General features: G+C 60.2%; 2 protein-coding genes across 7 annotated transcripts in view; one reads left to right on the top strand and one right to left on the bottom strand.

Annotated features, from left to right (window-relative positions):
* Window positions 1-116: 116 nt before the first annotated feature.
* On the bottom strand, window positions 117-4,802 carry ADM2 (adrenomedullin 2). Of its 2 annotated transcripts, XR_010339325.1 has the most exons (3): window positions 4,693-4,802; window positions 3,370-3,916; window positions 117-1,668 (listed from the first exon to the last, which is right to left on the bottom strand). XR_010339325.1 is itself a non-coding variant. In XM_012434337.2 (2 exons), the coding sequence occupies exons 1-2, from the start codon at window positions 4,800-4,802 to the stop codon at window positions 3,565-3,567; spliced, it is 462 nt and encodes a 153-aa protein (XP_012289760.2). In that variant the 3' UTR covers window positions 117-3,564. The 2 variants fall into 2 exon arrangements, 1 of the variants encoding a protein (XP_012289760.2); XM_012434337.2 differs by having other exon boundaries at window positions 117-3,916.
* A 5,981-nt stretch (window positions 4,803-10,783) lies between these two features.
* Window positions 10,784-27,451, top strand: part of SBF1 (SET binding factor 1) — a 28,398-nt gene continuing 11,730 nt past the window's right edge. For 2 of the 5 annotated variants that reach the window (XM_021668697.2, XM_021668695.2), the window contains exons 1-28: window positions 10,784-10,838; window positions 17,231-17,316; window positions 17,745-17,882; window positions 17,978-18,136; window positions 18,220-18,330; window positions 18,950-19,055; window positions 19,178-19,310; window positions 19,403-19,511; window positions 19,587-19,700; window positions 19,822-19,899; window positions 20,356-20,469; window positions 20,554-20,682; window positions 20,768-20,866; window positions 20,947-21,151; window positions 21,248-21,360; window positions 22,216-22,365; window positions 22,707-22,775; window positions 22,857-23,015; window positions 23,088-23,356; window positions 23,440-23,612; window positions 23,690-23,763; window positions 23,841-24,036; window positions 24,272-24,399; window positions 24,815-24,993; window positions 25,119-25,255; window positions 25,369-25,576; window positions 25,853-26,049; window positions 26,127-26,264. In XM_021668697.2, coding sequence (XP_021524372.1) covers window positions 10,784-10,838; window positions 17,231-17,316; window positions 17,745-17,882; window positions 17,978-18,136; window positions 18,220-18,330; window positions 18,950-19,055; window positions 19,178-19,310; window positions 19,403-19,511; window positions 19,587-19,700; window positions 19,822-19,899; window positions 20,356-20,469; window positions 20,554-20,682; window positions 20,768-20,866; window positions 20,947-21,151; window positions 21,248-21,360; window positions 22,216-22,365; window positions 22,707-22,775; window positions 22,857-23,015; window positions 23,088-23,356; window positions 23,440-23,612; window positions 23,690-23,763; window positions 23,841-24,036; window positions 24,272-24,399; window positions 24,815-24,993; window positions 25,119-25,255; window positions 25,369-25,576; window positions 25,853-26,049; window positions 26,127-26,264 — 3,826 coding nt within the window. Of the gene's footprint in view, window positions 10,839-17,230; window positions 17,317-17,744; window positions 17,883-17,974; window positions 18,137-18,219; window positions 18,331-18,533; window positions 18,691-18,949; window positions 19,056-19,177; window positions 19,311-19,402; window positions 19,512-19,586; window positions 19,701-19,821; window positions 19,900-20,343; window positions 20,470-20,553; window positions 20,683-20,767; window positions 20,867-20,946; window positions 21,152-21,247; window positions 21,361-22,215; window positions 22,366-22,706; window positions 22,776-22,856; window positions 23,016-23,087; window positions 23,357-23,439; window positions 23,613-23,689; window positions 23,764-23,840; window positions 24,037-24,271; window positions 24,400-24,814; window positions 24,994-25,118; window positions 25,262-25,368; window positions 25,577-25,852; window positions 26,050-26,126; window positions 26,265-27,451 lie in introns of those variants that run through there. The other 3 variants (XM_064368264.1, XM_021668694.2, XM_064368265.1) reach the window with 2 other exon arrangements.

Here is a 27,451-nt window from a genome sequence, read left to right as displayed (position 1 = left end):
TGCCCCACTGGATGTCAGGAGGTTAAAAACTTGCTCCCAGCACCCATAATTCTGGGTGGGGCAGGGGCTTGTTAAGAAAAGATTATTCTAAGGACTTGTTAAAATGGTGCGAAAAGCTTTATTCAAGAGAGTGGTGAGAGGAGCTCACCTCTGAATTCAACAACCACAGCTGGGGGCTGATGGCATCAAAGGGGTCAGCAGATGGGAAGTTGGTCAGGGGAGCCTTCGAGGGAAGGGGATTCTCGCTAGAGCGGCTCAGCGGGGACCTTGCAGGAGGCCAGCAGGGTGACGAGATCAAGGTGGGAGATGAGGAATTGGATCAGATGTCAAGGGTGGGTAATTCTCCATAAATTGATTTAGCAGGATTCTTGCTAAAACCGAGCTCGGTGGGCCCAGTGAGGACAAGGATGGGATCAGGCCTCGTGGAGGAAAGGAGTCAGGGGCGTCGGCCCAGAGTTTCATCCCAAAGTATCAGGCACTGGGTGAGGGGCCTCATGGAGAGTCGGGGGCAGGCACCAAACCCTCCAACACTGAGGCTGCCCACACAACTTGCCATGCATGAGCCTCGCAGGCAGGGAGGACACCGTGAGAACAAAGTGCCCGGCTGCAGAGCTGGTGTGTGGAGCGTGGCCAGGGAAGTCTGGTAACAGCAGTCAGCTGGGGCAGGAGAGAGGACAGTGGGGAACTGACCTGACTCAACAAGATCCTGGTGCAACTGAGCTGAGAAGGAACCATGGGGAGACCCCAGCGCCCCCCGCTTAAATGGCAACCTGCCCTGGACTCTCCCTCCTTGTCTGACTCCCGATGGCGCTCAGCACTCCCGACACTCCGTCACCCACTTATTCTGCCTTCTGTGTTTGTTTCTTTCTCTCCTCCTAGAACGTCAGCCCGGCGGGGCAGTATCCTCAAGTGTCCCAGCAAGCTTGGGTCACACGTGCTCAGCACGCACTGGCCAGAGGGATGGAGACAGGTGCCGGGAGGAGGCTACAGCCATTGCTCCCAAAGCAGGTGGTGCCTGGCTCAGGAGAAGGTGTCTGGATAGGTTCATGAGGTGGGACCAGTAGGATTCAGAGGAAGGTGTGAGGGAAGAGAGGAGGAGGTTTTTTTTTTTTTTTTTTTTTTTCTCTGCAACCTCTGCCTCCTGGGCTCAAATGATTCTCTTTCCTCAGCCTCCCAAGTAGCTGGAATTACTGGCATGTACCACCACGCCCAGCTAATTTTTGTATTATTATTTATTATTTTGAGATTGAGTTTCGCTCTTCTTGCCCAGGTGGAGTGCAGTGGTGTAATCTTGGCTCACTGCAACCTCTACCTCCCAGGTTCAAGTGATCCTTCTGCCTCAGCTTTCCTAGTAGTTGAGATTACAGGCATGTGCCACCATGTCCAGCTATTTTTGTATTTTTAGTAGAGATGGGGTTTCACCATGTTGGCCAGGCTGGTCTTGAACTCCTGACCTCAGGTGATCCACGCGCTTCGGCTTCCCAAAGTGCTAGGATTATAGGTGTGAGCCACCAGACGGGCCACGAGGAGGTTTTGGCTGGAACAGCAGGAAGTGGTTGCTGGGGAAGGTGGGGGTGGGTGCAGGCACTGCCAGGCCTCCACGTGAGGGCGTCAGGTGGGTCTGGCTTCACACCAGAGGTGACACGGAAGGTCACAGCAGGCGGCCTCCTGAGGGCATAGGGAGGGTAAAGAAAGGCCTTCATGGAGGAGAGAACACTTGGCCCTGACCACAGGCAGGCCCCGGATGGGGTGCCAAACTGGAGTTTGCCTGTCTGGGAGGGTTTTGGCTGGGCTGAGTAGGGGATGCTGAGCTCCTGAGCCCCCAGCTTGGCCCAGGCCCCCCTCCTTCACTCCCCATGCCCCTCCCTCTGTCCTCATGCCCTACACTCTGCTGACACCCTTCAGTGGCCACAGGGCACATGACCCTGAGGCCGAGGCCCCTCTACCCTGTAGCCTCTTGGCAGCCATGCCTCCTGTGCACCTTGGGCCTTGGCACTCCCAAGGCACCCCTTCCCCAAAGGAAGCCCTGCTATCTTCAGACCTCATCTGAGCCAGTACTGCTCCCAGGGAACCTGCCTTGCTGTGTGGCTCACCACCCTGACCACCTCTGCTGCAATCCTAGTGCATCTCCCAGGGCATGGAGGCCTCCACAGGGCAGGACCAGCCTGGACTGTTCCCGCAGGGCCTCTTGGAGCACAGGTCAGTTACCTGGCCTGGTGATCCCCTGAGCTAGGGGAGCAAGCATAAGGCGGCACCTGGGTGGGCACGGCCAGGACCCTCCCACTTGGAGGCAAGAGCTGAGGGGTGGCTCTGTGGGGGAATGTCCTGAGCCCTGTGCTGTGGCCTCTAGAGTTGCGGTGATCATGGTGACCCTCATGGGGTGACCAAGAGGGTGATCCTAGCAGACATTTGCAAATTTAGTGCTGAGCATTTGCCTGGTAGCAGAAGGAACCCTTTCTGAACTCCGTGTTCTGCTGGATGAATGGGAACCTTGAGTGGCACACAGTGTAAGCTCCCCATCCCCCCCAGGCAGACCGGCCGTGGTTCTTGTTCCTGCTGTCATTTGGGGTGGGGCTGCCCTCCCTGGCTCTTGGCAAGTTGACTGCTGCCCCCACACCTGATCCCACTGGTTCCCCATACCGGGTGGTGGTGGGGGGCCTGTATTGCCTGTGGAGTCCCGCCCTTGTCTGGCTGCCAAGGGTCTCACCCCCTTGAGGTGGGTGGGTCTATTTGGGCTGGGGGATCTTGTCCTACCCAGCCCTGCTCTGTCCTGGTGTAGGAAGGGGTGTCCCTGTCCCAGAATGGCTTGGGGTGGCTCCTGAACTTCTAAGGTCGCGGGGTGGCTCCTGAACTTCTAAGGTCCCCTCCCTGGCCTCCCACAGGGGATCCAGGTGGGGTCTCCATGGTCACCTCAGTCTGGGCTCCAGAGTTGGCAGCTGGAGCCACAGAGGTCCCTTCATGACCTCTGGAGGGCCACCATCCCTTCACCCAATCCCAGGGGCCACAGCATCCCTGCCCCCCCCAATCCCTCTCCTGTCCCAAAGACTTGGGGAGGAAGAGGCTGGGACCCTGGGCCAGGCAGGCATGTGGAAGGGCTGGTCATGCATGAGAGCAGGAACAGCCCAGGCACAAGGCCGGGCTTCAGTCTGACTGGACCAGCAGTGGAGGGGCGACTCCGGCTAATTCAGCCTCTCTCCCCTGTTGGCCCAGAGGTGGCCCTGTGTGTTCAGGGCCTGGCTTCTGCTCCATGTCTCTGGGCAGACGCCTCCTCTTGGAAGCCTTTTTAGCATCTGGTGCTGCCACCAGCTGTGTCTGGCAGCCATCCCCCAAGTGTTCACAATTTCAGGGTGTTCAGGCTCCTTGACGTACCAGCACTGCATGTAGACCAGCCTCGGTCTACAGGTGTGCAAGGGTTTATGTGTTCAAAGCTGTGCAGGTATTCTTGCTGCAGGCCCTGCTGTCTGTAGCTCTGAAGGACTGAGCTGGGGATGGGGCCCAGCTGCAGCTCTGGATGGGGGCATAGCACCTTGGCTGGGATGGACAGGGGTGTGGCCCAGCCCCACCTCAGCCATAGCTGTGGGGGCTTCTGGGGTCTAGAGGAGCTGAGTCCTGCCGGCCAGCCGGTCCCATGAGCTGCCACAGGCGGTGGCTGAGATTCTGCACCTGGCAGGTGCCCAGTACACAGCCCACCCGAAGGAGCTGGGCTCGGGGCCTGTGGGGGCCCGAGTGTCTTCGGGGGCCCAAGTGTCTTCGGGGGCCCGAGTGTTGGCGACCACCATCCTGGAGAGGCTGACCCATAGCAAGGGCCAGGCTGGCACCCCTTTGTGGCTGGAGGGCCTGGTGAAGATTCCAGATCACAGGTTGGGGTGCAGGGTGACTGGGCTGCAGGCTGTTGGAAGTCCGGGCTGGGAGCTCCCTGCAGAGGCAGAATGTCAACCCAATGACTCAGACGTTCAGAGACCCCAAACCTACCCACATTTGCCTCTACGTAGGTCTGGGTCACTGCCAGGGGAAGCCCATGGCCCCCAACCACCCACACACACCCTGGAGCACCGCCAGGGGAAGCCCGGTCCCCGGGACCATCTCAGTGGCCTGGGTCACATGTCCCGGGAGCCAGCACCTCCTTGGGCAAAGGGCACCCCGAGGCCCAGCCTCTGCTGGTCACGACTCTTCAGGGCTCAGGGTGACTCAGCCTCTGCTCTCCCTTTAGGGTGGTCACAGGCGGGCCTGGGGATATTGCCAGCCTCCCCTCCCCCAGCACAGCCCGAGGTGAGGGGCTGCTGTGCGTGCGTGCGTGTGTGTGTGTGTGTGTGTGTGTGTGTGTAGAATATTGCCAGCCTCCCCTCCCCCCAGCACACAGCCCCAGGTGAGGGGCTGCTCTCTGTGTGTGTGTGTGTGTAGAATATCGCCAGCCTCCCCTCCACCCAGCACACAGCCCCAGGTGAGGGACTGCTCTGTGTGTGTGTGTGTGTGTGTGTGTGTAGAAGCAACTGCTCTGTGTAGAGAGGCAGAGAAAGAAGGGCCTCTGGCCCTGCTGAGGCGCTGCGGAAGGCCTGGGTGGAGGGGGCCTTCGCGTGGGAGGTGAGCCCTAGCAGTAGGTGGGGGTGGAGGGAGGGCGGCACCCATGCCTCCTGCACTCTGCTTCCCGGCAGCGGGGCCAGAGGGGTGGGCTGGCCCAAGACCCGCACTCACCTGGGTTTGACGGGACGCCCGTCCCCTCCCAGACTGCGGGACAGCACGCTCGGGAGCTGCAGGCAGAGGAGGCTGATGCAACCCAGGGCTGCCGTCGGGATCCGGGCCATGGCGAGCAGGGCTGCAGGGGAGGTGGCGGTGAGCCAGATAGGTTGGGGCAGCCTGAGCGGCGAGCCACCCCCTCCGCTGGCACCTCGGGGAGCCCTCTGCGGTCGGGGGCGCCGGGCGTCCGTCGGGGCGCAGGCCTCCGGCGCGACGCGGGCAACGGGTCTGGGGGCGCCCGCGGGTTGGGTCGCAGGCGGAGCGGGCTGGGCAGGTTGGGGGTCCCACCTGGAGCGGAGTCACGGCCCGGGATGGCACCTCGAGAGCTGAATACGTAGCCTTTCCAGCGAGGGGCGGAGCCGGACGCGCCGACTGGGCGGGTTCCCCCCCCACCAAGCCCTGCCACCTTCCGGGGCGGAGAGGGGGCTGCAGCCGCGTGGTCCTCCGAGTCCGCGGGCGCAGCGAAGGGGCGGCGGAGGGTCCTGTCCCCGCTGGGAGCACTCGGGATCGCGGGGCGCCAGCCTCACTCCCGCGCCTTCGGGACGCAGCCCCGAGCCCGCGGGAGCCGGACTCTCCCAGACTGAAGCGGAGTTCTGGGGGACGAGCAGTCATCCAAGCTGATCCCACGGCTGGGGCGGACTGGGGCCCCCCCCGTCAGCCACTTCCCGAGTCCAGGCTGTCCCACTCTCCAGGGTCTGACCCGGTGGACCCACGGCCTGACCAGCGAGTCTGTGGGGTTCCCCAACGGGCCGGCCATTCCACTCTCTGACGCGGTACCCCCAACCCCAGTCTGTGCTCCTAAAAGGCTCTACCTACCCCCTCCCCCCGCCGCTCCAACCATGGACGAAAGTATTGCATGATTTTTGTAAGAAATTTAAACAAGTGGCCGGCTGTCGTGGCTCACGCCTGTAATCTCAGTACTTTGGAAGGCCGAGGCGGGTGGATGACCTGAAGTCAGGAGTTGGAGACCAGCGTGACCAACATGGAGAAACCCTGTCTCTACTAAAAATACAAAATTAGCCAGGCGTGGTGGCACACGCCTGTAATCCCAGCTATGTGGGAGGCTGAGGCAGGAGAATTGCTATGCCAGGAGGCTGGTGGAGGTGGCAGTGAGCTGAGATCGGGACACTCCACTCGAGCCTGCAACAAGAGCGAAGCTGCATCTCAAAAAAAAAAAGAAAGAAATTTAAACAAGTGAAACGTGAGACTCCCCTCAACATTGCCACCCACTCGAGACCCCTACCCCGGTCTGGGCGGGCGCCCTCTCCTGACCTGCCCTGGGCACACCAAGGCGCGGCCTGTGTGAGGCACACATATCTAGGTGTGCAGATTCTTTCCCAAGAGCTTGTTTGGAGGACCTGGCGGAGGAGTGAAGCTACTCAAAGCCCAATCTTCCATCCTCTTCGACTTCAACGGAGCATGCAACTTCGGGAGGGATGCACGGGGAACGTGGGGGAGGAATGGGACACTTGCCCCCCCAGCCAGCCTCATCAGTGGAATCAACCCTGGTGACCAGTGGGTGACAGGTGTCACAGCCCCATGGCCCTCACATTGGAGACCCCATGCTTTCCTATGGTTGGACCTCCTCCAACATGCAGGTGTTCTATGATTCACTTCATCTGCTATTAATGCGAGATTAGTTGATTTTCAGTCTTTCCATGAATTGCAGCCTTGAGCTCACAGATGTGTCTATAGGACACCTTCCGAGAAGGAGAAATTCTGGTTGAAGTTGAGCACATGTTTATGTTGATAGGTGGCGCCAAACTGTTCTCCACAAAGCTTTCACCTGCCCACTGTCCACTAGTCCTGGACTTGGTGTCACTGGTTCCAAGCTGCTGAGACTGGCCCCTTCTTGGGTTACCTGAGCTTCTCTGCATGTTTGTGCTTCCCCGCCTGTCTCCCCCCACCCCTGTGCTCACCCCCTAGACCTCCTGCTGATGCGCCTTCGGAGCACAGTCAACATTTGCTGGATGAATAAGTTGAGGAGTGCCGAGCACACACCACACAGGCTGATCCGGGAGGGCAGGAATGCCCTGCAGATATTTTATTTACTTATTTTGACCAGCTTGGGGGCAGGGAGTGTGTCACATTTATGGATTTTTTTTTTTTTTTTTTTTTTAGTTAGAGTCTTACTCCATCCCCCAGGCTGGAGTGCAGTGGTGAAATCTCAGCTCACTGCAACCTCTGCCTCCCAGGTTCAAGCAATTCTCCTGCCTCAGCCTCCCGAGTAGATAGGATTACAGGCCCGTATAATTTTTGTATTTGAGACAAGGTTTCACCATGTTGGCCAGGCCAATCGTGAACTCCTGACATCAGGTGATCCACCTACCTCGGCCTCCCAAAGTGCCGTGATTACCCAGCATCTTTTTTTTTTTTTTTTTTTTTTTTGAGAGTCTTGCTCTGTTGCCCAGGCTGGAGTGCAGTGGCATGATCTCAGCTCACTGCAACCTCCAGTTCCTGGGTTCAAACAATTCTCCTGCCTCAGCCTCCCCAGTAGCTGGGACTACAGGTGCGTGCCACCACACCCAGCTAATTTTTTGTATTTTTAGTAGAGACAGAATTTCATCATGTTTGCCAGGATGGTCTCAATCTCCTGACCTCAGGTGATCTGCCTGCCTTGGCCTCCCACGGTGCTGGGATTACAGGGGTGAGCCACTGTGCCTGGCCTTTTTTTTTTTTTTTTTGAGATGGAATTTTACTCTGTCGCCCAGGCTGGAGTGCAGTGACACAATCTCGGCTCACTGCAGCCTCCATCTCCCAGGTTCAAGTGATTCTCCTGCCTCAGCCCCCTGAGTAGCTGGGATTACAGGTGCCCCCCACCACCACGCCCAGCTAATTTTTGTATTCTTAGCAGAGGTTTCACCATGTTGGTCCAGCTGGTCTGAAACTCCTGATCTCTTGATCCTCCAAAGTGCTGGGATTACAGGCATGAGCCACTGTGCCTGGCATTTTTTTTTTTTTTTTTTTTTTTGAGACAGAATCTGGTTCTGTTGCACAGGCTGGAGTGCAGATGGCGAGATCTCGGCTCAATGTAATCTCCGTCTCCTGGGTTCAAGTGATTCTCCTTCCTCAGCCTCCTGAGTAGCTGGCATTACAGGTGCATGCTACCACGCCCAGCTCAAACTCCTGACCTCAAGTGATCTACCCGCCTTGGCCTCCCAGAGTGCTGGGATTACAGGTGTAAGCCACCATGCTGGTATTTGGGGGGTTTTGTTTGAGTGTTTTATTATGGCAGAGGTAAGTTTGACTCTGATAGCAAGGAATCCATAGACAGAAAAAGATGGAGTTTGGCGGTGGGCACTGACAATGAATGGCCTGAGATCAGGAGTGGCGGGGGGCAGAGCCTGTGGTAATGGAGGGAGGGATGGTGTGAGGGATATAAGATGGGGGCTTGTGCTCCCACCCAATAGCTTCTGTATGCTCTCTGAGGAGTGGCCAGTCATCTCAGAGACACTGGAAGTAGGATGAGAGGTTCGAGGAGAGTGCAGACTGGAAGACAGCTGACCAGAAATCAGAAGGCTGGGCAGTAGTGAGGGGCGGCCATCCATCTGAGGTGGGTGCCGTGGCATCACTGTTGGTCACTAGGAGAGCCAACTCTGCGGTCATGTACTAGCCCTGACTTTCCCAGGAACACTGCCAGCCTGCACCAAGATCAATGGTGTGGGAATGTGCTGCTGAGGACCTTTTTGGGTACAAGTGACAGAAACCAACTTGAGCTAGCTGGGGCAAAAAGGAGAATTTCTGGCGGGGCACAGTTTCTCACACTTGTAATCCCAACACTTCTGGAAGCAGATGCAGCAGAATCATTTGAGGCCAGGAGTTCAAGATAAGCCTGGGCAACATATTAAGACCCTGTCTCTACAAAAAATTAAGTTTTAAAAAAGATGATTTCTCAGCCTATGAAAACCAACAATGTGAGAGGAGAGGTATAGTGTAGCCTGTGCCTGGGGACAGGGAGGGGACCCTGGTGGGGTTTCTGTTTGGTTGCTTTCATCATTGTCTTGGGCTGGCTCCTTCCTGCCCATGGATGGAGCATGGATGCCAGTCATTCAGCCAGTTCTTGCAGCAGCCAAACTCTTTTTTTTTTTTTTTGAGACAGAGTCTCTCTCTGTCACCATGCTGGAGTGTACTGTCTCAATCTCAGCTCACTGAACCTCCGCTTCCTGGGTTTAAGTGATTCTTCTGCCTCAGCCTCCTGAGTAGCTGGGACTACAGGTGTGCACCACCACACCCAGCTATTTTTTGTATTTTTAGGAGAGATGGGGTTTCACCATGTTGGCCAAGATGGTCTCGATCTCTTGACCTCGTGATCCACCTGCCTTGGCCTCCCAGAGTGCTGGGATTACAGGCATGAGCCACAGCACCCGGCCCCAAACTCATTTAAAAACAGAACTTCAGGCTGGGTGCAGTGGCTCACGCCTGTAATACCAGCAGTTTGGGAGGTTGAGGTGGGTGGATCACCTGTGGTCAGAAGTTTGAGACCAGCCTGGCCAACATGGTGAAACCCTGTCTGAACTAAAATACAAAAGTTAGCCAGGTGTGGTGGCACACGCCTGTAATCCCAGCTATGTGGGAGGCTGAGGCGGGAGAGTCACTTGAACCTGGGAGACAGAGGTTACAGCAAGTCAATTTTGTGCCACTGTGCCCCGGCCTGGGCGACAGATTGAGACTCTGCCTCAAAAACAAAACAAAATATAACAAGAAACAGACCTTGGTCTGCCATGCTCAGGGGAGTTTCCCTGCTGCACCAGGCTGGCTCCTGCAGCTTCTCTCCCAGCATGTTCTGCCCTGGGCTGTTCATCCCTCAGCCACTTCAGGGGCGGTGCTGGCCAGCCCTGCCATTGAGAGGGGTGGGTACTGTCAGGGATCCTGGGTGATGCAGTTTTCCTAGAGGGCCTCACCCCCCCCCACATTCCATGGCATCCTGTGCTTCACACGCTTAGAACACTTGCTCTTGCAGGCTGGGTGCGGTGGCTCACGCCTGTAATCCCAGCATTTTGGGAGGCTGAGGTGGGTGGATCATGAGGTCAGGAGTTCAAGACCAGCCTGGCCAACAGAGTGAAACCCTGTCTCTACTAAAAATACAAAAATTAGCCAGGCATGGTGGTGCATGCCTGTAGTCCCAGCTACTCGGGAGTCTGAGGCAGGAGAATCACTTGAACCCAGGAGTTGGAGGTTGCACTGAGCCAGGATTACGCCACTGCACTCCAGCCTGGGCAACAGAGTGAGACTTCGTCTCAAAAACAAAAACAAAAAAAAACCCTTGCTCTTTACGGAGCACATGAGCGTGCCTTTTTTAAGCTAATGTGTCAAATGTCTCACTTCACCTAGATGGGGACTCTTCAGCCAGGGACCCCCAAAGGGGCAGGGCCTGAATTCTCTCTCGGTTCCCCATCGGCAGGCTGGCAGCCCCTGAGGTGACAGTCCTGGGCCTCCTCTGACCTCTAGTTTGAAGGGCCGGGTGGGCAGGGCCCAGGCCCCTCCCGCCTTCCTCCAGCTGGACAGCGGGGGGCGGGGAGCCTGGAGACCCGATATCCAGATTGGGAGCTCCTACGGGTGGGGGTTCGGGGCCCTGTGTAGGAAGTCTCGACGGCGAGAGCAGCTGTGGTCCGGGCCCATGCCTCCCGCCGACACCACGGCCGACCCAGGTCAAAGACCTCAGACCTGCAGGACCCGCAGTCCGGGTTCCCGGCCCGAGGCGGGGTGTCCGGGCCCCAAAGTAGGCAGCGATGGGCGGGGCGCGCCGCTCTCGGAAGCCGCCCTCCCACTCGCTGGACCAATGGAGATGCGCGATTTCAGGCCCTGCCCACTCAGGGGCGGGATGAGTGCGCAGGCGCACGGCGCGGCCGGGCGGGCCGGCTGGCTGGGAAGATGGCGGCGGGAGCCCGGGCCACTGCCGCCGCCGCCGCCGCCGCCGCCGCCGCGGAGCGAACCCGGGGTGTCCGGGGTTCGCGGTCCAGGGCTGGAGCCAGGCCATGAGCGTGCCGCCCTCGAGTCCCCGAGCCGCGGAGCCCGCCCGCGCCCCTCGGGCCGCCCCGCGTCCCTCGCCATGGCGCGGCTCGCGGACTACTTCGTGCTGGTGGCGTTCGGGCCGCACCCGCGCGGTGAGTGCCGAGGCCAAGCGCTGAGGGCCGGGAGCCGGGGGCTGAGGGTCGAGGGTTGAGCGCTGAGGGCCAGAGGCCGGGTCTGAAGGTCGAGGGTCGAGGGTCAAGAGCCAGGGCCTGAGGGCTGGGCGCTGAGGGCCGGGTCGGGGGGCCGAGGACTGAGGGCCTGGGGCTGGGCACTGAGGGCCAGGGTCGGGGAGCCGAGGGCTGAGGGCTGAGGGCTGAGGGCCGACGGACGGGGACGGGGCCCGGGCGGGGGCTGAAAGCCAGGGCCGGCTGGGCAGCCCGCGGGGAGAATGGGCGGACGCTGGGAGTGGCGTGGCCGCGCGGGCCTGGTGGCGGCCGGGAGAGAAGCCTGGGCCCGGCCTGCTCGGCCTCCGTGGGGTGGGATGGGCTCTCCCCTAGGCTGGCTGCCGGCGTCTGTGGCTCCAGGGGCGCGGACCTGCGGCTCACCAGCCCGCTCCTGACCTTGGTGCTGCGTCTGAAGCCCCAGCGGTCTTGGCGGGGTGCAAAGAGAGGGTGGAGTTGGGTTTGCTGCATGGAGAAGCGGTGTTTGACTTGAAACTGGGAGGATTTCAGGAGGAAGCGTTGAGAGTAGAGAGAAGAGCATTCCTGGCGACTAGCCTGCCTGTCCAGGCCCTGCACGCCAAGCCGTGGGTGGGGGATCAGCGTGGTGATCGGTGCCCATGCCCAGGAGGTCTGTGTCTGGGGTCAGCGCCCATGTCTGAGAGCCCTTCAGCCCAGGGGGTAGGAGAAAACGGAGCCTGACAATGACATCAGCAACAGCCTGGAGACAGCAGCGATGGCGAGTGTGCTTGGTGTGCCAGGCCCCACACAGCCCTTTGTGTGTATGATCTCACTTCTTCCAGCAGCCCACCGGGGTTGCCCCCATCTGTAGAGAAGTCAGGCGCAGATAAGTTGACTGCCTGGTTTGAGCCGGCTCAGAGAGGCTGGGACTTGCACCCAGGCAGTTAGATCCCAGTTGCAGACCGGCAGTGTGTGGGGATAGCTATATGATCAGGCAGGGTCTGGACCTTGAGTTTGGAAGTGGGATTGAGCTTCCCTTCACAGTTACCCTCTTTCTTGTCAGTCTGGCTGTCACTGTCCCTACCCAGGACCTGGACTTTTCTCCTCTTTGTGTTTCTTCTGCTGGACCCTCCCCACCACACGCTTCCTGAAGCCTCTTTGCATCTTCTTCGTCTCCAGACCCTCCTCAGTGCCCTCTTAGGCAGCACGCACGTCTCTCTGCTGAGGTCTATCCAGGTGTATGTCTTATGGCACTGTCAGTCATGAGCATCTGTTTTTTCCTTTAGAGAGGGAGTTCTCGCTTACAAGGTCTACACAGTCTTCACCCCCCTGTGTGCAGGCTGGCTGTCAGTGTTGTCTTGCCCCACAGAGGGAGCTTGTCTGTACTGAGGTACCTGTGAGGGACATGGAGGAGGCCATACCACCTGGGGCGGAGGGTGCCTGAGGATCCAGGGAAGCAAGGCTGGCTGAGGGCTGCCCTGGTGTGAGGGGCCTTGGGCTGGGTGCCTGGGCAGGGGCTGCAGGAACAGCTGATGATGACCCTGATGATCCTGAGGGCAGTATGGAGAGGGTTTGGGTTGGCAAAGATTGCAGGCAAAGGCCAGGTGGGAGGCATGGTGGCAGTGGGGTGAGGAGTCGAAGGTGGGCAGAGAGAAGAGGCAGAGTGGGCTCCTCCCCATCAAGTTGGCTGTGACATGTGTGTGCTCACTGCTGGAGCCACATGTAGGGCAGAGACCTCTGTGCGTGTGGCCCTTGTGCAGGACAGGGTAGAAGGCTGGATCCCGAGGTGCTCCCCCCACCAAGTGGCAGGAAGGAATGATAAGGTGTCTACTGCAGTGAGGTTGGGGGCGCTGTGGAGCCCTCTAGCCACTACCTTCTGGGGTTGAGCTGGTCAGCTGCTTGCTGGCCTCCCTGCCCCAGGCATCCTTTAGAAGGACTCCTTCATCCCTGTGGAGAACAAGCCTATACACTGGGACCCCGGTTATGGGCTGAGGGCAGAGCCAGGTGGCAGGGCAGGTGGTGGGGGGTGGGGAAGAAGCAGAGGAGCATGGCATGGGGGTCAGTTGTCTCTGCTTTGCCCCTTGATAGCCTTGTGACCTCCAGCCAGTCATTTGGCTCTCTGTGCCTCAGTTTCCTCATTTGGGGATGGAGTGAGTCATGCTAACCTTCCAGGCTGCCGTGAGATGCAATCAGTGCACACATGTGAAGCTGTAGCACGCAGGAGGCCCCTAGAAATAATGTCTCACTAATGAATGAGCAGCAGGTGTGTGGACTCTAGGCACAGACACAACAGGCACTTCTGAGAAGATAGAGGACCCTCACTGTTCTGTCAGGCTAGGACTCCAGGGCGGGGATGCAAGGTCTCGGGTTGGGGATTGGGAGTGGCGGATAGCTTGTCTTGGCCTGGATCTGGACATCCTGTCTGGAGCTGCTGGCTGCAGGACCAGAGTGCTGAGGGTCCACGAGTCCTGCCTGAGGCAGCATCCCAATTACTAATGGTTACCAGCTGGAAACCTCTCAGGAAGGGTGGGGAGGGGCCGTGAGAAGGTAAATGGCTGCTGGCTGTGACCCTTTTACCTCAGAGAATGAGGTACTGGCCCATCTGTAGGCCCCTCACCTGGTGAGTCAGGGATCACCTTCTGTGCCCTGGGGCCGGCATCAGGACTAGACAGACTGCCTCTGCCTGGCTCTTGGCCCAGAAGGGCCCTGATCACAGCATGGCCAGTGCTGAGTTGCCTTTGGGAGCAGGAGATGCACTTGATCAGCCCCTGATCGGCTAGTGGCCCTCCAGCTCCAGTAGCCAAATGTGCATCTGCCTGGGAGGAGGGACTGGACCCCTTGCATCTGAGAAAAAGACCTTTTACCCCATGGCCTCGCCTCTCTCATCCTGACTGATGAGCTGGCTGCATTCTTGAGCTCCATCTACTGTCTCCACCCACGTTCCTGCTCTCTCTGTGGAGCGGGTTGGGGCTGTTTGGGATGGCCTCAACTGCCTCCCAGCCTCCACCCTGCCAGCCAGAAGGAGTCCAAGGCCTTGGATCAGAGCTTCTCTGGTCTGATGGGCAGGGGAGGTTGGGGAGGGTGACTGAGGAAGCTGTAGGGCCCCTGCATGTCCTGCCCTCGCGGCTGGCCCAGGGGAGACATCTGCATGTTGCGGTTGGGTAGGTGTGCTGTCCTTCCTTCTTTTCTTCTCCTTTCCTGTAACTGAGCTCTCCCCAGGCAGCAGAGCTGGCTGGGGCTGGTCGTGTACAGTGGGGATCGTGGTGGGAGAACAGAGGAGACTGCCATCCTTCTTTGCCTCCCCACAGCACGCGCTGGCCTGGGCCAGCCCTCCAGGCGTCAGAGCCTGGCACTGGTGATGGGGTGCTGCCAGCAGATGACAGTACGCAAGGTCTGTGTTCACCATCCCGCCTTTCAGGCCTGCAGTCTACGTGGTTTGTGTTCGCCCGCCCACCCGCCCTGCAGGCCTGCAGTCTGTGGGGCTGGCTGCAGGGACGTGGCTGCAGGAGGAAGTGCTTTTTGAGAGCTTTCAGGACAGGAGCCCCAGTGTTGCCCTTGGGTGGCCCCTCAGCCTCACATTCTAAAGGGGAGGGGACGAGGAGACCTTAGTGCCCTGTGTCACACAGCACACTGTTTGGATTCATCCTGTTGCTGAGGGGCGGAGCAGGGAGGGTACCCTCTCTCCTGTCTAGTCAGAGGTAGAGGCAGCACTCTGGTGGGCAAGGAGCTCAGCTGCTGGAGGTCACTTCTGTGGCCATGGGCTCAAGCGGGTAGGGGACCCTGGGGAGAAATGGCAAAACCCCCACATTCCCCTGGAGGCAGGCCAGTGGCCAAGATGTGTCCTGGCCCCCGACAGCACAGAGCTGAGGTTCAGGCTGGGACCTCAGAGGGTGAGGATGAGGGCTGCTCACAGCCTGGGGCTGCAGGGCCCTCCATGGTGTGTGTGCCCTTCAGGGGCCAGCTGTGTCCTGTCGTTCCTGGGGCTCCAGACGGTGCCCTGTACTTACGACTGAGAAACCTGTTTGTTTGTGAGGTATGAGTATGTTGGGTGTGGGGAGGATGGTCGTATAGCCGACTGTTCATGTTCTACAAGCCCTAATTAGCCTGTGGTCCATCCCAGCCAAGCCAGCAGGTGCACTAGCAGTCACTGGGGTGTGGTGGAGGGAGGGAAGTTCTAGGGTCCTTATAGGCTCTGGACTGGGGCAGAGCATCGAAGGGGAGTGGGGGTGCTCTGTGAGCTGAGACCTGAAGGGCCAGTCCAGGGCAGTCATGGCACAGAGGAGCTCAGGGAGAAATGCCTGCTTGGTTGGCCTGGTCTACTTGGGCTGCTGGGCCAGCCCAAGGACAGTGGAGCTCAGGGCTGGCTCTTTGGAGGGTAAAGCCCTGCAGAGGACTTAAGGCTAAGTGAGAGCTGGTGCTTCACAAGATGAATGGGGTGGAGAGGGTCAAGGTAGACCGTGACTGGCCATTCTCCCCATCCTCCTGGGGAAGGCTGCCTTTCCTGCCTGGCCTGGGGTAGGCTGCAGTGCAGGGACTGCTGTCCCTGTTCACAAACCCCTCTTCCTTCTTCTGCCTGCTGCCTCGTGGCAAGAACTGGGTAAGCCCTGGGTGCCAGCCAGGGCTGGGCCCAGATGGTGGTTTGGGGCCGAGCACAAGGAGGCCTTTGGGGGAGTGGGCGGGGTGGGGGAGGAGCCGCAGCTCGGAGCCTGTGCCTGTGTGAGCTGTGTTTGGGGGTGTGGAGGTAGGTGTGGCACCCGCAGACACCTGGGCCCCCACCCTGTCTGCCGCTTGTTCTCTGCAGGGTGTTAGTGGTGGGAGGGGGAGGGGAGCAGGAAGCTGAGGTTTTGTGAGTCAGAATTGACCCCTCACCGCCCCACCCTCTCCCACTTAGCAGCAACCTGCCCACTGCTGACTTCCTTGGCTCTGTCTCTGTGATCCTGGAGGGCGTGTGGTCTCCCTGTCTGTAGAGGACCCATGGGGTGTGGGCCGTTGGGCTGCTGGGGTTGCTCATCTGTTCCCTGGAGGACAAGGCATGCTGGATGTGGGACTTTGGGTTCCTGGGGCTCAGGGTGGGGGTCCACGAGGGGCTCTGTGTCAAGCATGACCCCACCTTGCCTATCTGGCTCTGCTGCTTCTGCCAGGTGGGCGGCTGTCTTGAAGCCCGTCCAAGTAGAGGATGGGTGCATGCCCCGGGGACCTGTGGGTTATGTGGAGACGAAGGCAAGGAGGCCTTGGTCCTTCCAGCTGCACTTCTTCCATCCTCCACAAGCCCTGGGAGGCCTGTGGAGCCACCCTGCAGCAGGAGCCACACCCTGAGTGTCCCATTGTGGTCCCCACCAGGCTTCCTGGTTTGGCTCTCTAGGGTGTTTACCCCACCAATGTGGACTGGGCCTGGAAACAGTGTCCTGGGTGTGGTAGTGAGGGGAGCAGAGGAGAAGGGGCTTCGGGGATTCTGGGGCTTCAAGGAGAGGAGGAGTCTCTTGGGGAGACCTAGGCCTCTTGGCTTTCCCTGAGAGCCCTCCTCCTGGCCCAGGGGAGCTTAGGCTGTGCTTAGCACCCATCCTATGACTTTTGTACAGGGAGATTTGGGGACAGGGAGCACGCCTGGGTGCAGCCGTCCTCCCACTCTCCTCTGAGAGCTGCTGGATCCCAGTGCTTAGGCGGCCATCCGGACACCCTTTAGTGGTCATCCTGGATCAGTTCTCCATCCTTCCCGTCCAGCTGCTGCCCCTCTGAGTCGTACTGGCTGTGGGGATGGTGTTCTAACAGGCACCTGCCAAACCCCATCTTCTGGGACCTGTACTAGGGACCTGTCTGTCTCTGAGGCAGCCAGGATAGGGAAGAGTTTGGGGCTGTAGGTGCAGGGAGTGTCCCCTAGCCTTGTGGGACTGAGGCTTCTTGAACCCCACACAGACAGCAGGTGGGAGTCCTCCACACCTCCAGCTGGGCCCAGGGCTGACAGGTGACAGGGAGCTCTGGGGAATGCCCACTGTTGGGGAGCTGAGAGCCTAAGTGGAGGGCTGGCTGTGGCAGCAGATGCTGTGGGGGCTGTGGAATAGTCTAGAACTGTTGACCTTCGATGGAGGGGTGCTGTGCTGTGTGAAACTGGGATGGTCAGGCTGAAGGTCTCTGGGGTGGGATTGAGGAATGGAGGTGATAATGGCAAGGGCTTCTCTACTCTCAGGTGGCCTTGGGGTCTGCAGCTGCCCAGCAGCTTCTCCATGCAGACCTATTTTTAGGGAACTGAGGCTGGTCTGGTGCCAAATGAGGGCCTGGTGGGTGGGAATGTTTCCACCCTGGGATCCTCAAGCCTCCTGGTGGGTGGGGGTGGGTCGGGTGCTCTGACCACCTGTTCTCGTCCTCAGGGAGTGGGGAAGGCCAGGGCCAGATTCTGCAGCGCTTCCCGGAGAAGGACTGGGAGGACAACCCATTCCCTCAGGGCATCGAGTTGGTGAGTGGGGGACGTGCTGAGACGGTGCTGGCAGGTGGGGAGGGCAGGTGGGCACAGCCTTGTGCCCGGCCACCTCTGGGCTAGGGACAAGACAGCAGAGCCACTATCAGCAGGTGTGGCTGGCTTGGCCGGCAGGCTCCTGGGTGCATAGTGACGTGCATCACTGTGTCATGTTGTCACTCGCTCGTGATGGTGGGGACCGTTCCCCCATCTCCTGGTCCTTGTCCCAGATGGGCAAGTCAGAGGCTGTTACTCCTTTCACCCGGAGAGACTGAGGCCCAGGAGGCCAGGTGTCACCAGGGTCACCAAGCAAGGAGCTGCCTGTGTGTGTTAGAGCTTCCAGGCCTGACCATGCAGTTGCTAGGGCAGGTGGGCTGGTTCCTGCTGCAGGTGTAGGGAGAGGAGCTGACTGCTGAGCCTCTCTGTAGTTTTGCCAGCCCAGTGGGTGGCAGCTGTGTCCTGAGAGGAATCCACCGACCTTCTTTGTTGCTGTCCTCACCGACATCAACTCTGAGCGCCACTACTGTGCCTGCTTGACCTTCTGGGAGCCGGTGGAACCTTCACAGGTCAGCTTGGGGGCTCCGGGTACAGCACAAGTGAAGCTATGTCCTTGGGCCGTGGCCAACCCCCCCCACCCCTATCTCCACCTGACCCCCAGCAGGAAATCACACATGTGGAAGATGCCACAGAGAGGGAGGAAGAGGAGGATGAGGGAGGCCAGACGCACCTGTTGCCCGCAGCGCCTGCCCCATCTGCCCAGCTGTTTGCACCCAAGACGCTGGTACTGGTGTCGCGACTTGACCACGCGGAGGTGTTCAGGGTGAGGCAGGCAGCTGGGGCGGTGGGGCAGGACATGGGTGCTTCTGTCGGCTGTGCCGCCACTTCCTGCTCTGGTCATTGCAGAACAGCCTCGGCCTCATCTATGCCATCCACGTGGAGGGCCTGAATGTGTGCCTGGAGAACGTGATTGGGAACCTGCTGACGTGCACTGTGCCCCTGGCTGGGGGCTCACAGGTGGGTCTTGGGGGCAGCTGGTGTCTGCATAGCCACAGGCCCTCCTGCTGGGGCCCTGGTAGGCATTTGGAGTCCAGCCAGAGCCACACGCAGCCGGAGGCCTTGGTTGCTCCCTCACGAGTCCTCGTGCTGCCGTTGCTCCCGACAGTCCTGGCCTGCTCACCTGGCCCTCGCACCTGTGCTTTGGGCCTGCGTCTTTCAGCCTCTCTGTCCGCTCCTTTGTGGGTGTGTGCCTGTCTCTGGATGTTGATGTCAGCGTGTTTGTCTGCTCCCTGCTCTGTGCCTGCGTGTGCTGGGGTGTCTAACCGTGTCTCTCTGCCTATCTGTCCTGTGCAGCTGGACTCTGTTGAGGAAGGAGCGGTATGGATTCTTTGTTTCTTCCATCCACCTAGGCCCCATCCCTGCCCCCAGTCAGAGGCAGCCACTCCTGTCCTGAGTTTTCTCTGCAGCTACTTGGGCCAACAGAGAAAGGGCATGGCATTTTCCTCTAGCCATGTTGCCCATCCCAGCCAGTCCCACCTTGGGTCTGTCAGTCAACCAGGGTCTGCCTGGGGCCACAGAGCTCTGGGCTGACTAGATCTGGTCAAGCTACTGAGCCCTGATTCTTCTTTTTCTGCAGAGGACGATATCTTTGGGGGCTGGTGACCGGCAGGTCATCCAGACTCCACTGGCCGACTCGCTGCCCGTCAGCCGCTGCAGTGTGGCCTTGCTCTTCCGCCAGCTGGGTGAGCCTGTCTGTCCCACCCCTGCACGGCTACCCCTCAGGGACTGGTGGTCGGGGGTGTAGGTTCTCACTCTGTCTGGGTGGGGTCCCAGGGTCTTCTCTAAGCTTCTCCTTTTTCTTTAGGCATCACCAACGTGCTGTCTTTGTTCTGTGCCGCCCTCACGGAGCACAAGGTTCTCTTCCTGTCCCGAAGCTACCAGCGGCTCGCTGATGCCTGCAGGGGCCTCCTGGCACTGCTGTTTCCTCTCAGATACAGGTGACCCCTGCCCGGCCCTCCCAGCCCCTCCTCCTGGCCCCTTTGCTCAGCCACATACCCTGGGCTCACTGCGTCCTCTGGGGCCTGCACAGCTTCACCTATGTGCCCATCCTGCCGGCCCAGCTGCTGGAGGTCCTCAGCACACCCACGCCCTTCATCATCGGGGTCAACGCAGCCTTCCAGGCAGAAACCCAGGAGCTGGTAAGGGCTGTGGTTTGTATCCACCTCATGGCCCAGGCCTTCGGGTCCCTGACTGCCGGCTTCCTTGGCCCACAGCTGGATGTGATTGTTGCTGATCTGGATGGAGGGACGGTGTCCATCCCTGAGTGTGTGCACATTCCACCCTTGCCCGAGCCGCTGCAGAGTCAGACGCACAGTGTTCTCAGCATGGTGAGGGGGCACCACAGGGAAGTGGGAGTCTTGGGAGCCTTTAGGGTGTGGCTGCTTGGCATCATGGGGAGTCCAGAGCTGGGGCCAGTGTGCAGCTGTCTGCTCCGTTCTGTGCTGGCAGGTCCTGGACCCGGAGCTGGAGTTGGCTGACCTCGCCTTCCCTCCACCCACGACGTCCACCTCCTCCCTGAAGATGCAGGTGAGGGTTGTTGCTACTCCCACATGGGGACCCCAGGCTCTCAGGCTGCCTCAGTCAGGTCTGCTGCCACTGACACAGAAGGCCCCACCCCCAGGCTGGCCCTGGCTCCTGTAGCGCAAACAGAAAGGATCCTGGGAATAAAGCAGCTGCCAGCAGTTAGGTGTGGTGGTCGTGAATGGTGCAGGCAAGGCAGCAGGGACCCATCAAGGGGCCGGGACTTGGCATCTGGTCACAGCAACCCCTGAGGGCCCTGAGCAGGAGCACTTCATCCACACAGTTTCAGAGGAGCTGGTGGCTGTGTGTTAGTGCAGAATGATGGGAGGGGCAGAAGGACAGGAGCCAGGGAGCCTGGGGAGGCCCCACTCCAGCTTGGAGTCGAGTGGGGAGAAGCCCCTGAGGGGCTGGGGATGAGGGTTGGCAGGGCTGGCTCTCACCTGCACTCAGGTCTCCTCCCAGGACAAGGAGCTTCGTGCCGTCTTCTTGCGGCTCTTTGCTCAGCTGCTGCAGGGCTATCGCTGGTGCCTGCACGTTGTGCGCATCCACCCAGAGCCTGTCATTCGCTTCCATAAGGTGGGCCGACTGGTGGCTGGGGGTGGGGTGGGAGATAAATGCATGGTGGAGACCCCTGAGGGACCGATTTCCTTGTGTCCCCAGGCAGCCTTCCTGGGCCAGCGTGGGCTGGTGGAGGACGATTTCCTGATGAAGGTGCTGGAGGGCATGGCTTTTGCTGGCTTCGTGTCAGAGCGTGGGGTCCCGTACCGCCCCACGGACCTGTTTGATGAGGTGCACCCCCGCCCTGCCCTCCCAGTTTCCTGCCCTGGCTGGCCTTCCTGACCATGGCTTACCTACTCTCCTGCCTATTCACTAGCTGGTGGCCCATGAGGTGGCACGGATTCGGGCGGACGAGAACTGCCCCCAGCGTGTCCTGCATCACGTCCAGGAACTGGCAGAGCAGCTCTACAAGAACGTAAGAGGGTGGCAGGACAGGAGGGCGTCGTACCACCTTGACCCCTGGACCTCTACCCCACACCTGCCATCTTCCTCCAGGAGAACCCATACCCAGCTGTGGCCATGCACAAGGTACAGAGGCCCGGCGAGAGCAGCCACCTGCGACGGGCGCCCCGGCCCTTCCCCCGGCTAGATGAGGGCACCGTGCAGTGGATCGTGGACCAGGCTGCAGCCAAGATGCAGGGTGCACCCCCAGCCGTGAAGGCTGAGAAGAGGACCACAGTGCCCTCAGGGCCCCCCATGAGTGCGTCATGAGGAGGGAGGGGAAGGCAGGCCCCAAGTGTGGCTCAGGATGGGCATGGGGGTCAGGGGTCGGAGTGAGTGTGTTCTGTCCCTGCAGCTGCCATCCTGGAGCGGGGCAGCGGGCTGCATGTCAACAGCGCCCGGCGGCTGGAGGTTGTGCGCAATTGCATCTCCTACGTGTTTGAGGGGAAGATGCTTGAGGCCAAGAAGGTGAGGGCTGTGCAGCCTCAGCCGGGCCAGAGCAGCAGGGTTCAGAGGAGTCCCAGGCTGCACCGCGCCCGTGTGGGTGGTGACCCTGCCCCGGGGCCGCCTCTGCCTACTGGACAGCTAGAGGTGACGGGGCTGGCCGAGAGTAGGTGGGTGCCAGGTCTCCTCTCCTTGATCTCAGTGAGTGGTGGGTCAGGCCTGCCTGGGAGGCCCAGCCAGGGAGCTCAACTTCCATTTTTAGAAGTTGGAAGACCCTTAAGGTTTCACTATTATTACTGTTTGCTTTGCGGTTTTCCCCCTTAGACCTGGTAGGCCCACACACGTCCCGTTCCTCATACTTTAAGGAAAACGGAGCTTGCTCCCTGCTCTTTCGCCCTGTGGTACTCACTTAACACCTCTGGGATCTTTCATGATGGCCAGTTGGAGTCTTGTTTTTCAAGGCTGTGTGGTGTCCTTTTGGGACTGCTAGTTTGGTGATGACGATGTAGCAATAGAACAAACTCCAGGCTCTTCTGTGGCCGAGCCTGTGTCAGGTGAGTCTCTGAGCCACTGGCCAGCCAGGCAGCTCTGAGTCTGTGAGCACAGGGGCCTGGGCCTTGAGGCCTCCTTTGGGAGTGCAATCCCTGCTGGCTCGCAGGTGCAGTGTCTGTGTCCTCATGTCTGGCTTGGTGAATTGGACTTGTGGAGTTGCCGGGCCCATGGGAGGTTTTAGTCTTTATTGGTCAGCAAAGCCCCAGAGTCTGGGACACCCTACCTGAAAGGCATTTCGGTCTCCTGGATACCTGCTGCCCTCCCTGCCTGGGCCCCAAGTGGGTCTTCTCTGTGCCCTCAGCCCATGTCCCCTTTGCCCACCCCCAGCTGCTCCCAGCCGTGCTGAGGGCCCTAAAAGGGCGAGCTGCCCGCCGCTGCCTCGCCCAGGAGCTGCACCTGCATGTGCAACAGAACCGCGCAGTTCTGGACCACCAGCAGTTTGACTTTGTCGTCCGTATGATGAACTGCTGCCTACAGGTGAGGCTGGGCCTCCCATCCTGCCAGTGACATGGTGTGTGAGCAGGGACAGGTGGGGAGACCTGGTCTGCAGGTGAGAGTGGAGGGGGGTGCCAGAGATTCCTGGACCAGTGGGCAGGGGTCCTTGGTCTGCAGGGAACACGGTGGAGAGAATCGTTGTTCGGGCAGGTGCCAGAGCCTGGGGTCTCCTGATCTTGAGCCTCCGAGGCCAGCCCTGTGGAGCTGGAGCCAAGGGTGTCAGGTGCTGGTCTGTGGTGGCTGTGGGGGTGGTGGAGGTGTCGGGGGAGGCGAATGCTGCCTGGGAGGGGAGAGGTCCTGACAGGCCCTTGCTCTGCCTGCAGGACTGCACTTCTCTGGACGAGCATGGCATCGCAGCTGCTCTGCTGCCTCTGGTCACAGCCTTCTGCCGAGTGAGTGCTGGTATGCCCCAGGTCTCCTTTCCAGCCACCTCCTGGCTGCATCCAGCTGACCTTCTCTTCTGGCTTCTGCAGAAGCTGAGCCCAGGGGTGACTCAGTTCGCATACAGCTGTGTGCAGGAGCACGTGGTGTGGAGCACACCACAGTTCTGGGAGGCCATGTTCTACGGGGACGTGCAGACTCACATCCGGGCCCTATACCTGGAGCCCACTGAGGACCGGGCACCCACCCAGGTGTGCAGAGACTCCCTGGGCTGGGGGCTGGGGGCAGCATGGCCCTGGCTCATGCATGTGGTGCTGTGGCAGGAGGTTGGGGAGGCACCTTCCCAGGAGGATGAGCGCTCTGCCCTAGACGTGGCTTCCGAGCAGCGGCGCCTGTGGCCAACCCTGAGCCGTGAGAAACAGCAGGAGCTAGTGCAGAAGGAGGAGAGTACGGTGTTCAGCCAAGCCATCCACTATGCCAACCGTATGAGCTACCTCCTGCTGCCCCTGGACAGCAGCAAGAGCCGCCTCCTTCGGGAACGCGCTGGGCTGGGCGACCTGGAGAGTGCCAGCAACAGCCTGGTCACCAACAGGTGAGGCAGGGATGGGTTTGAGCCTGGCGGAGGCGGGGCTGGGGTGACCGGGGCCCATGGCCATCATCTCTTCCCTGGCTCAGCATGGCTGGCAGTGTGGCCGAGAGTTACGACACGGAGAGCGGCTTTGAGGACGCAGAGACCTGCGACGTAGCTGGGGCTGTGGTCCGGTTCATCAACCGCTTTGTGGACAAAGTCTGCACAGAGAGTGGGGTCACCAGCGACCACCTCAAGGGACTGCATGTCATGGTGCCAGGTACGGGGGTCTGGGCTGGCAACGCCCCCTCGGATGGGTGGGGCTGGGCCCAGAGTGTGAGAACTGCCTTCCCCCAGACATTGTCCAGATGCACATCGAGACCCTGGAGGCTGTGCAGCGGGAGAGTCGGAGGCTGCCACCCATCCAGAAGGTTTGTAGGGGCTGGTGGGGCTGTGGGTGCCCGAGGCTGGGGCTGTGTCTTGAGCTCTTGTTCCTGTTTTCGAGCAGCCCAAGCTGCTTCGGCCACGCCTGCTGCCTGGTGAGGAGTGTGTGCTGGATGGCCTGCGTGTCTACCTGCTGCCAGATGGGCGTGAGGAGGGTGCGGGGGGCAGTGCAGGGGGGCCAGCACTGCTCCCAGCCGAGGGTGCTGTCTTCCTCACCACGTACCGGGTCATCTTCACGGGGATGCCCACGGACCCCCTGGGTGAGCCTGCAGACCCTTCTTGCTCTGTCGTCCCCTTCCTCCGAGGTCATTGGGATGGGTGGGCTTTCCCTGCATCTCTCTCCCTCTTCTCAGGGGTTCTGGGTCCCTGTGGGAAATGGGTCTTTGTCTGCTCCTTCCCCTCCCACTTGGGACCCCTCCATAACTGTGGTACCCTGTGATTCTGGGACCCCCCACTGCCGCCTTCCATGCTTCTGACTGCCTGGCCTGTCCTAAGTCGGGGAGCAGGTGGTGGTCCGCTCCTTCCCGGTGGCTGCTCTGACTAAGGAGAAGCGTATCAGCGTCCAGACCCCTGTGGACCAGCTCCTGCAGGACGGTCTGCAGCTGCGCTCCTGCACATTCCAGGTGGGGCATGGTTCACGGGTGGGGCCCTCGCCCCACGCAGCCTGCTGAACCCCTGGTCTGTCTTGTGTGAACCGTTTTTAAGCCAGTTTCCACCAGTGGCCCTGTTACTCCTGGGTGTCGGGGCCTTCACTGTGGCTCTTGAGTTGGTGTCCACTATTTGTTTGATGTGCAATCTTTGGGTCCTTGTTACTTCCTTGGGGTGCTGACCCTCAGCAAGTCCAGACCTCACCTCACAGCCACTGAGATTTAGAGCTTACACAAATGTGTGCCGTTGAGTGATGTGGGCACAGGCCTTTGCCTGTGACTTGCTTCTTTCTGTGTCATGCCTGAGGGGAAGGGGAGCCTGGCACCATCAGAGTTGGGGAAGTGGCTGAGGGGCCACCCAGACCCCTGAGGGCTTCTTTTTCTGGCAAAGCTGCTGAAAATGGCCTTCGATGAGGAGGTGGGGTCTGACAGTGCCGAGCTCTTCCGAAAGCAGCTGCATAAGCTGCGGTACCCGCCAGACGTCAGGGCCACCTTTGCGTTCACCCTGGGCTCTGCCCACACACCTGGCCGGCCACCGCGAGTCACCAAGGACAAGGGCCCTTCCCTCAGGTATGGATCTGGGTCCCAGGGCCAGGGCAGGTGGGCCTCAGCCATGTGCCTGCCCCAGCCTCCTAGGCCGCTGTACCCCTCTTTGTCCCTCTTTCTCTCACCTTGTCTGACTCTGCGTGCCCCAGAACCTTGTCCCGGAACCTGGTCAAGAATGCCAAGAAGACCATTGGGCGGCAGCATGTCACTCGCAAGAAGTACAACCCCCCCAGCTGGGAGCATCGGGGCCAGCCGCCCCCTGAGGACCAGGAGGACGAGATCTCAGGTGGAGGTGTGGGGTGGAGTCCTGGGTGGTCTCTGGATGCTGACACTCACCAGGGAGGATCAGGGCAGGCAGAGTGGCCTCTGAGTGATGACCCGTGTGTCTGGCCTGCACAGTGTCAGAGGAGCTGGAGCCCAGCACGCTGACCCCGTCCTCAGCCCTGAAGCCATCTGACCGCATGACCATGAGCAGCCTGGTGGAAAGGGCTTGCTGCCGTGACTACCAGCGCCTTGGCCTGGGCACTCTGAGCAGCAGCCTGAGCCGGGCCAAATCTGAGCCTTTCCGCATTTCTCCCGTCAACCGCATGTACGCCATCTGCCGCAGGTGAGTGCCAGCCGGGGGTGGCCAGGGTGGTGGGCAGATGCCTACAGGTCTTCCCTGCCTGCCGTGGGCCTGGGTCACGGCTCCTGGTCATGTAAGGAATGTGGAGGGGGCGAGGGCAGAGGGACGGCCCACTGGGCTGGGGCTTGGTGGGGCTGTGACTGAGCTGGAAGTGCCTTTCACTGGGAGCCACGGGCTGGCTCCTCTTGCCCTGCTTGTGGTATGAGCTCAGAGGTGGGTGGGGTCGCCAGCTGCCTTCACGCTTCTGCCTCCCCGCAGCTACCCGGGGCTGCTGATTGTGCCCCAGAGTGTCCAGGACAATGCCCTGCAGCGCGTGTCCCGCTGCTACCGCCAGAACCGCTTCCCCGTGGTCTGCTGGCGCAGCGGGCGGTCCAAGGCAGTACTGCTGCGCTCTGGGGGCCTGCACGGCAAAGGTGTCGTCGGCCTTTTCAAGGCCCAGAATGCACCTTCTCCAGGTACCTCCCATGTCCTGCCGTGTGCCTGCCCTGCCCCATCCCACCCACCCCTGCCTCAGCTCCTTGTCCTCCCCTAGGCCAGTCCCAGGCGGACTCCAGTAGCCTGGAGCAGGAGAAGTACCTGCAGGCTGTGGTCAGCTCCATGCCCCGCTACGCGGATGCGTTGGGACGCAACACGCTTAGCGGCTTCTCTTCGGCCCACATGGGCAGTCACGGTGAGAGTGCTTGTGGACAGACGGTGGGGGCTGATAGCGCTTGTGGACAGACGGGGCACTTTAGTGGGCTGTAGTGGCATTTATGGTATGGCAGGCAGGCCAGGGAGGGGCAGAAACGTTGCTGGTCATGGATATTTGGGTGTGAGATGAGGATGCCCTCTGGGTGCCTTGGGGCAGAGGTGGGAACCCGTCCAGACCAGGTGTGTCCCCTGACATCCTGCCTGCCCCGACGTCCTGCCCTCTCTGACTGCCCTGCTCTCCACCTCTTTGTCTGCTGCAGCTTCCTGTAGGGGCTTCCGGGTGCTGCCTCTACACGGCTCTTATTGTTTCCCACAGCCTGGAAACATCCCAGATGCTCCTCTGTCCTGTTCCCTCCAGTGTCACTGTTTCCCCTCATCCCCCACCTCCGCCCTCGCCACATCCCCCCATCCAGACTGTCTTTGGAGCCTCTCGACTGGCTCCGCCCGCTGCTTGGCCTCTGTTATTGTGTGTCCTGGTTCCTTGGGCCTTGCTCTAGCTGGCCTTGCTGTCTGTGTCCCCACCACCACGCACACTTGATGCGTACCCTGCACACACTGAGGTAGACTGACCCAAGGACGGGGTGGCAGGTATGTCCCACACTTGCTCCTCTGTCCAGAGCAGCTGTTCTCTGGCTCCGAAGTGGCTTTGGTTTTCTAGATGTCACGTTATGTGGTTATGTTTTACAGTAACCGTATCTTTTGGCCTTCCCACCCCTGCCAGAAACCCTGAGTGGCGCTTGCAGGTGGCGCCCCTGCACCATGCCTGTGCCTCCCACGGAGTCCCTTTTGCATCTCCGACCATCCCCAGTGCCAGTGGCTGCTGCCTCCCAGCATTGCCCTCAGTGGCCAGCAACGCTCAGGGGCTTAGCTTCCTTCAGCTGTAGCCGTGGGTGCTAGTCCTGGCTCTGACCTCTTCACACGGACATGCTGGGCCCTGATTGGCATCCTAAGCAGGCTAGTGTCCTGTCCACACTGTGAGCTGGGTGCCTGCAGTGTGGCCGCTGACAGAGGATGCAGGGTGTGTTGGGCTGGCATTGTGCTTGCCCCATAGTGACCACTTGGTGGATGAGGGGATGTTGCCTTGCGCCTCTCTCAGTCCTACCCTCGGGCTCTGCAGAAGCAGGTGAGCCTAGGGCAGGGCCAGGCACCCAGAGATCCACTGTGGAC

This window comes from Aotus nancymaae, unplaced genomic scaffold, assembly GCF_030222135.1.
Source record: "Aotus nancymaae isolate 86718 unplaced genomic scaffold, 86718_ANA_hifiasm-v0.15.2.pri h1tg000076l, whole genome shotgun sequence".
NCBI classification, from domain to species: Eukaryota; Metazoa; Chordata; class Mammalia; order Primates; family Aotidae; genus Aotus; species Aotus nancymaae.
Note: the sequence above shows the minus strand (reverse complement) of the source record. Positions and strands in the feature narration are given on the sequence as shown.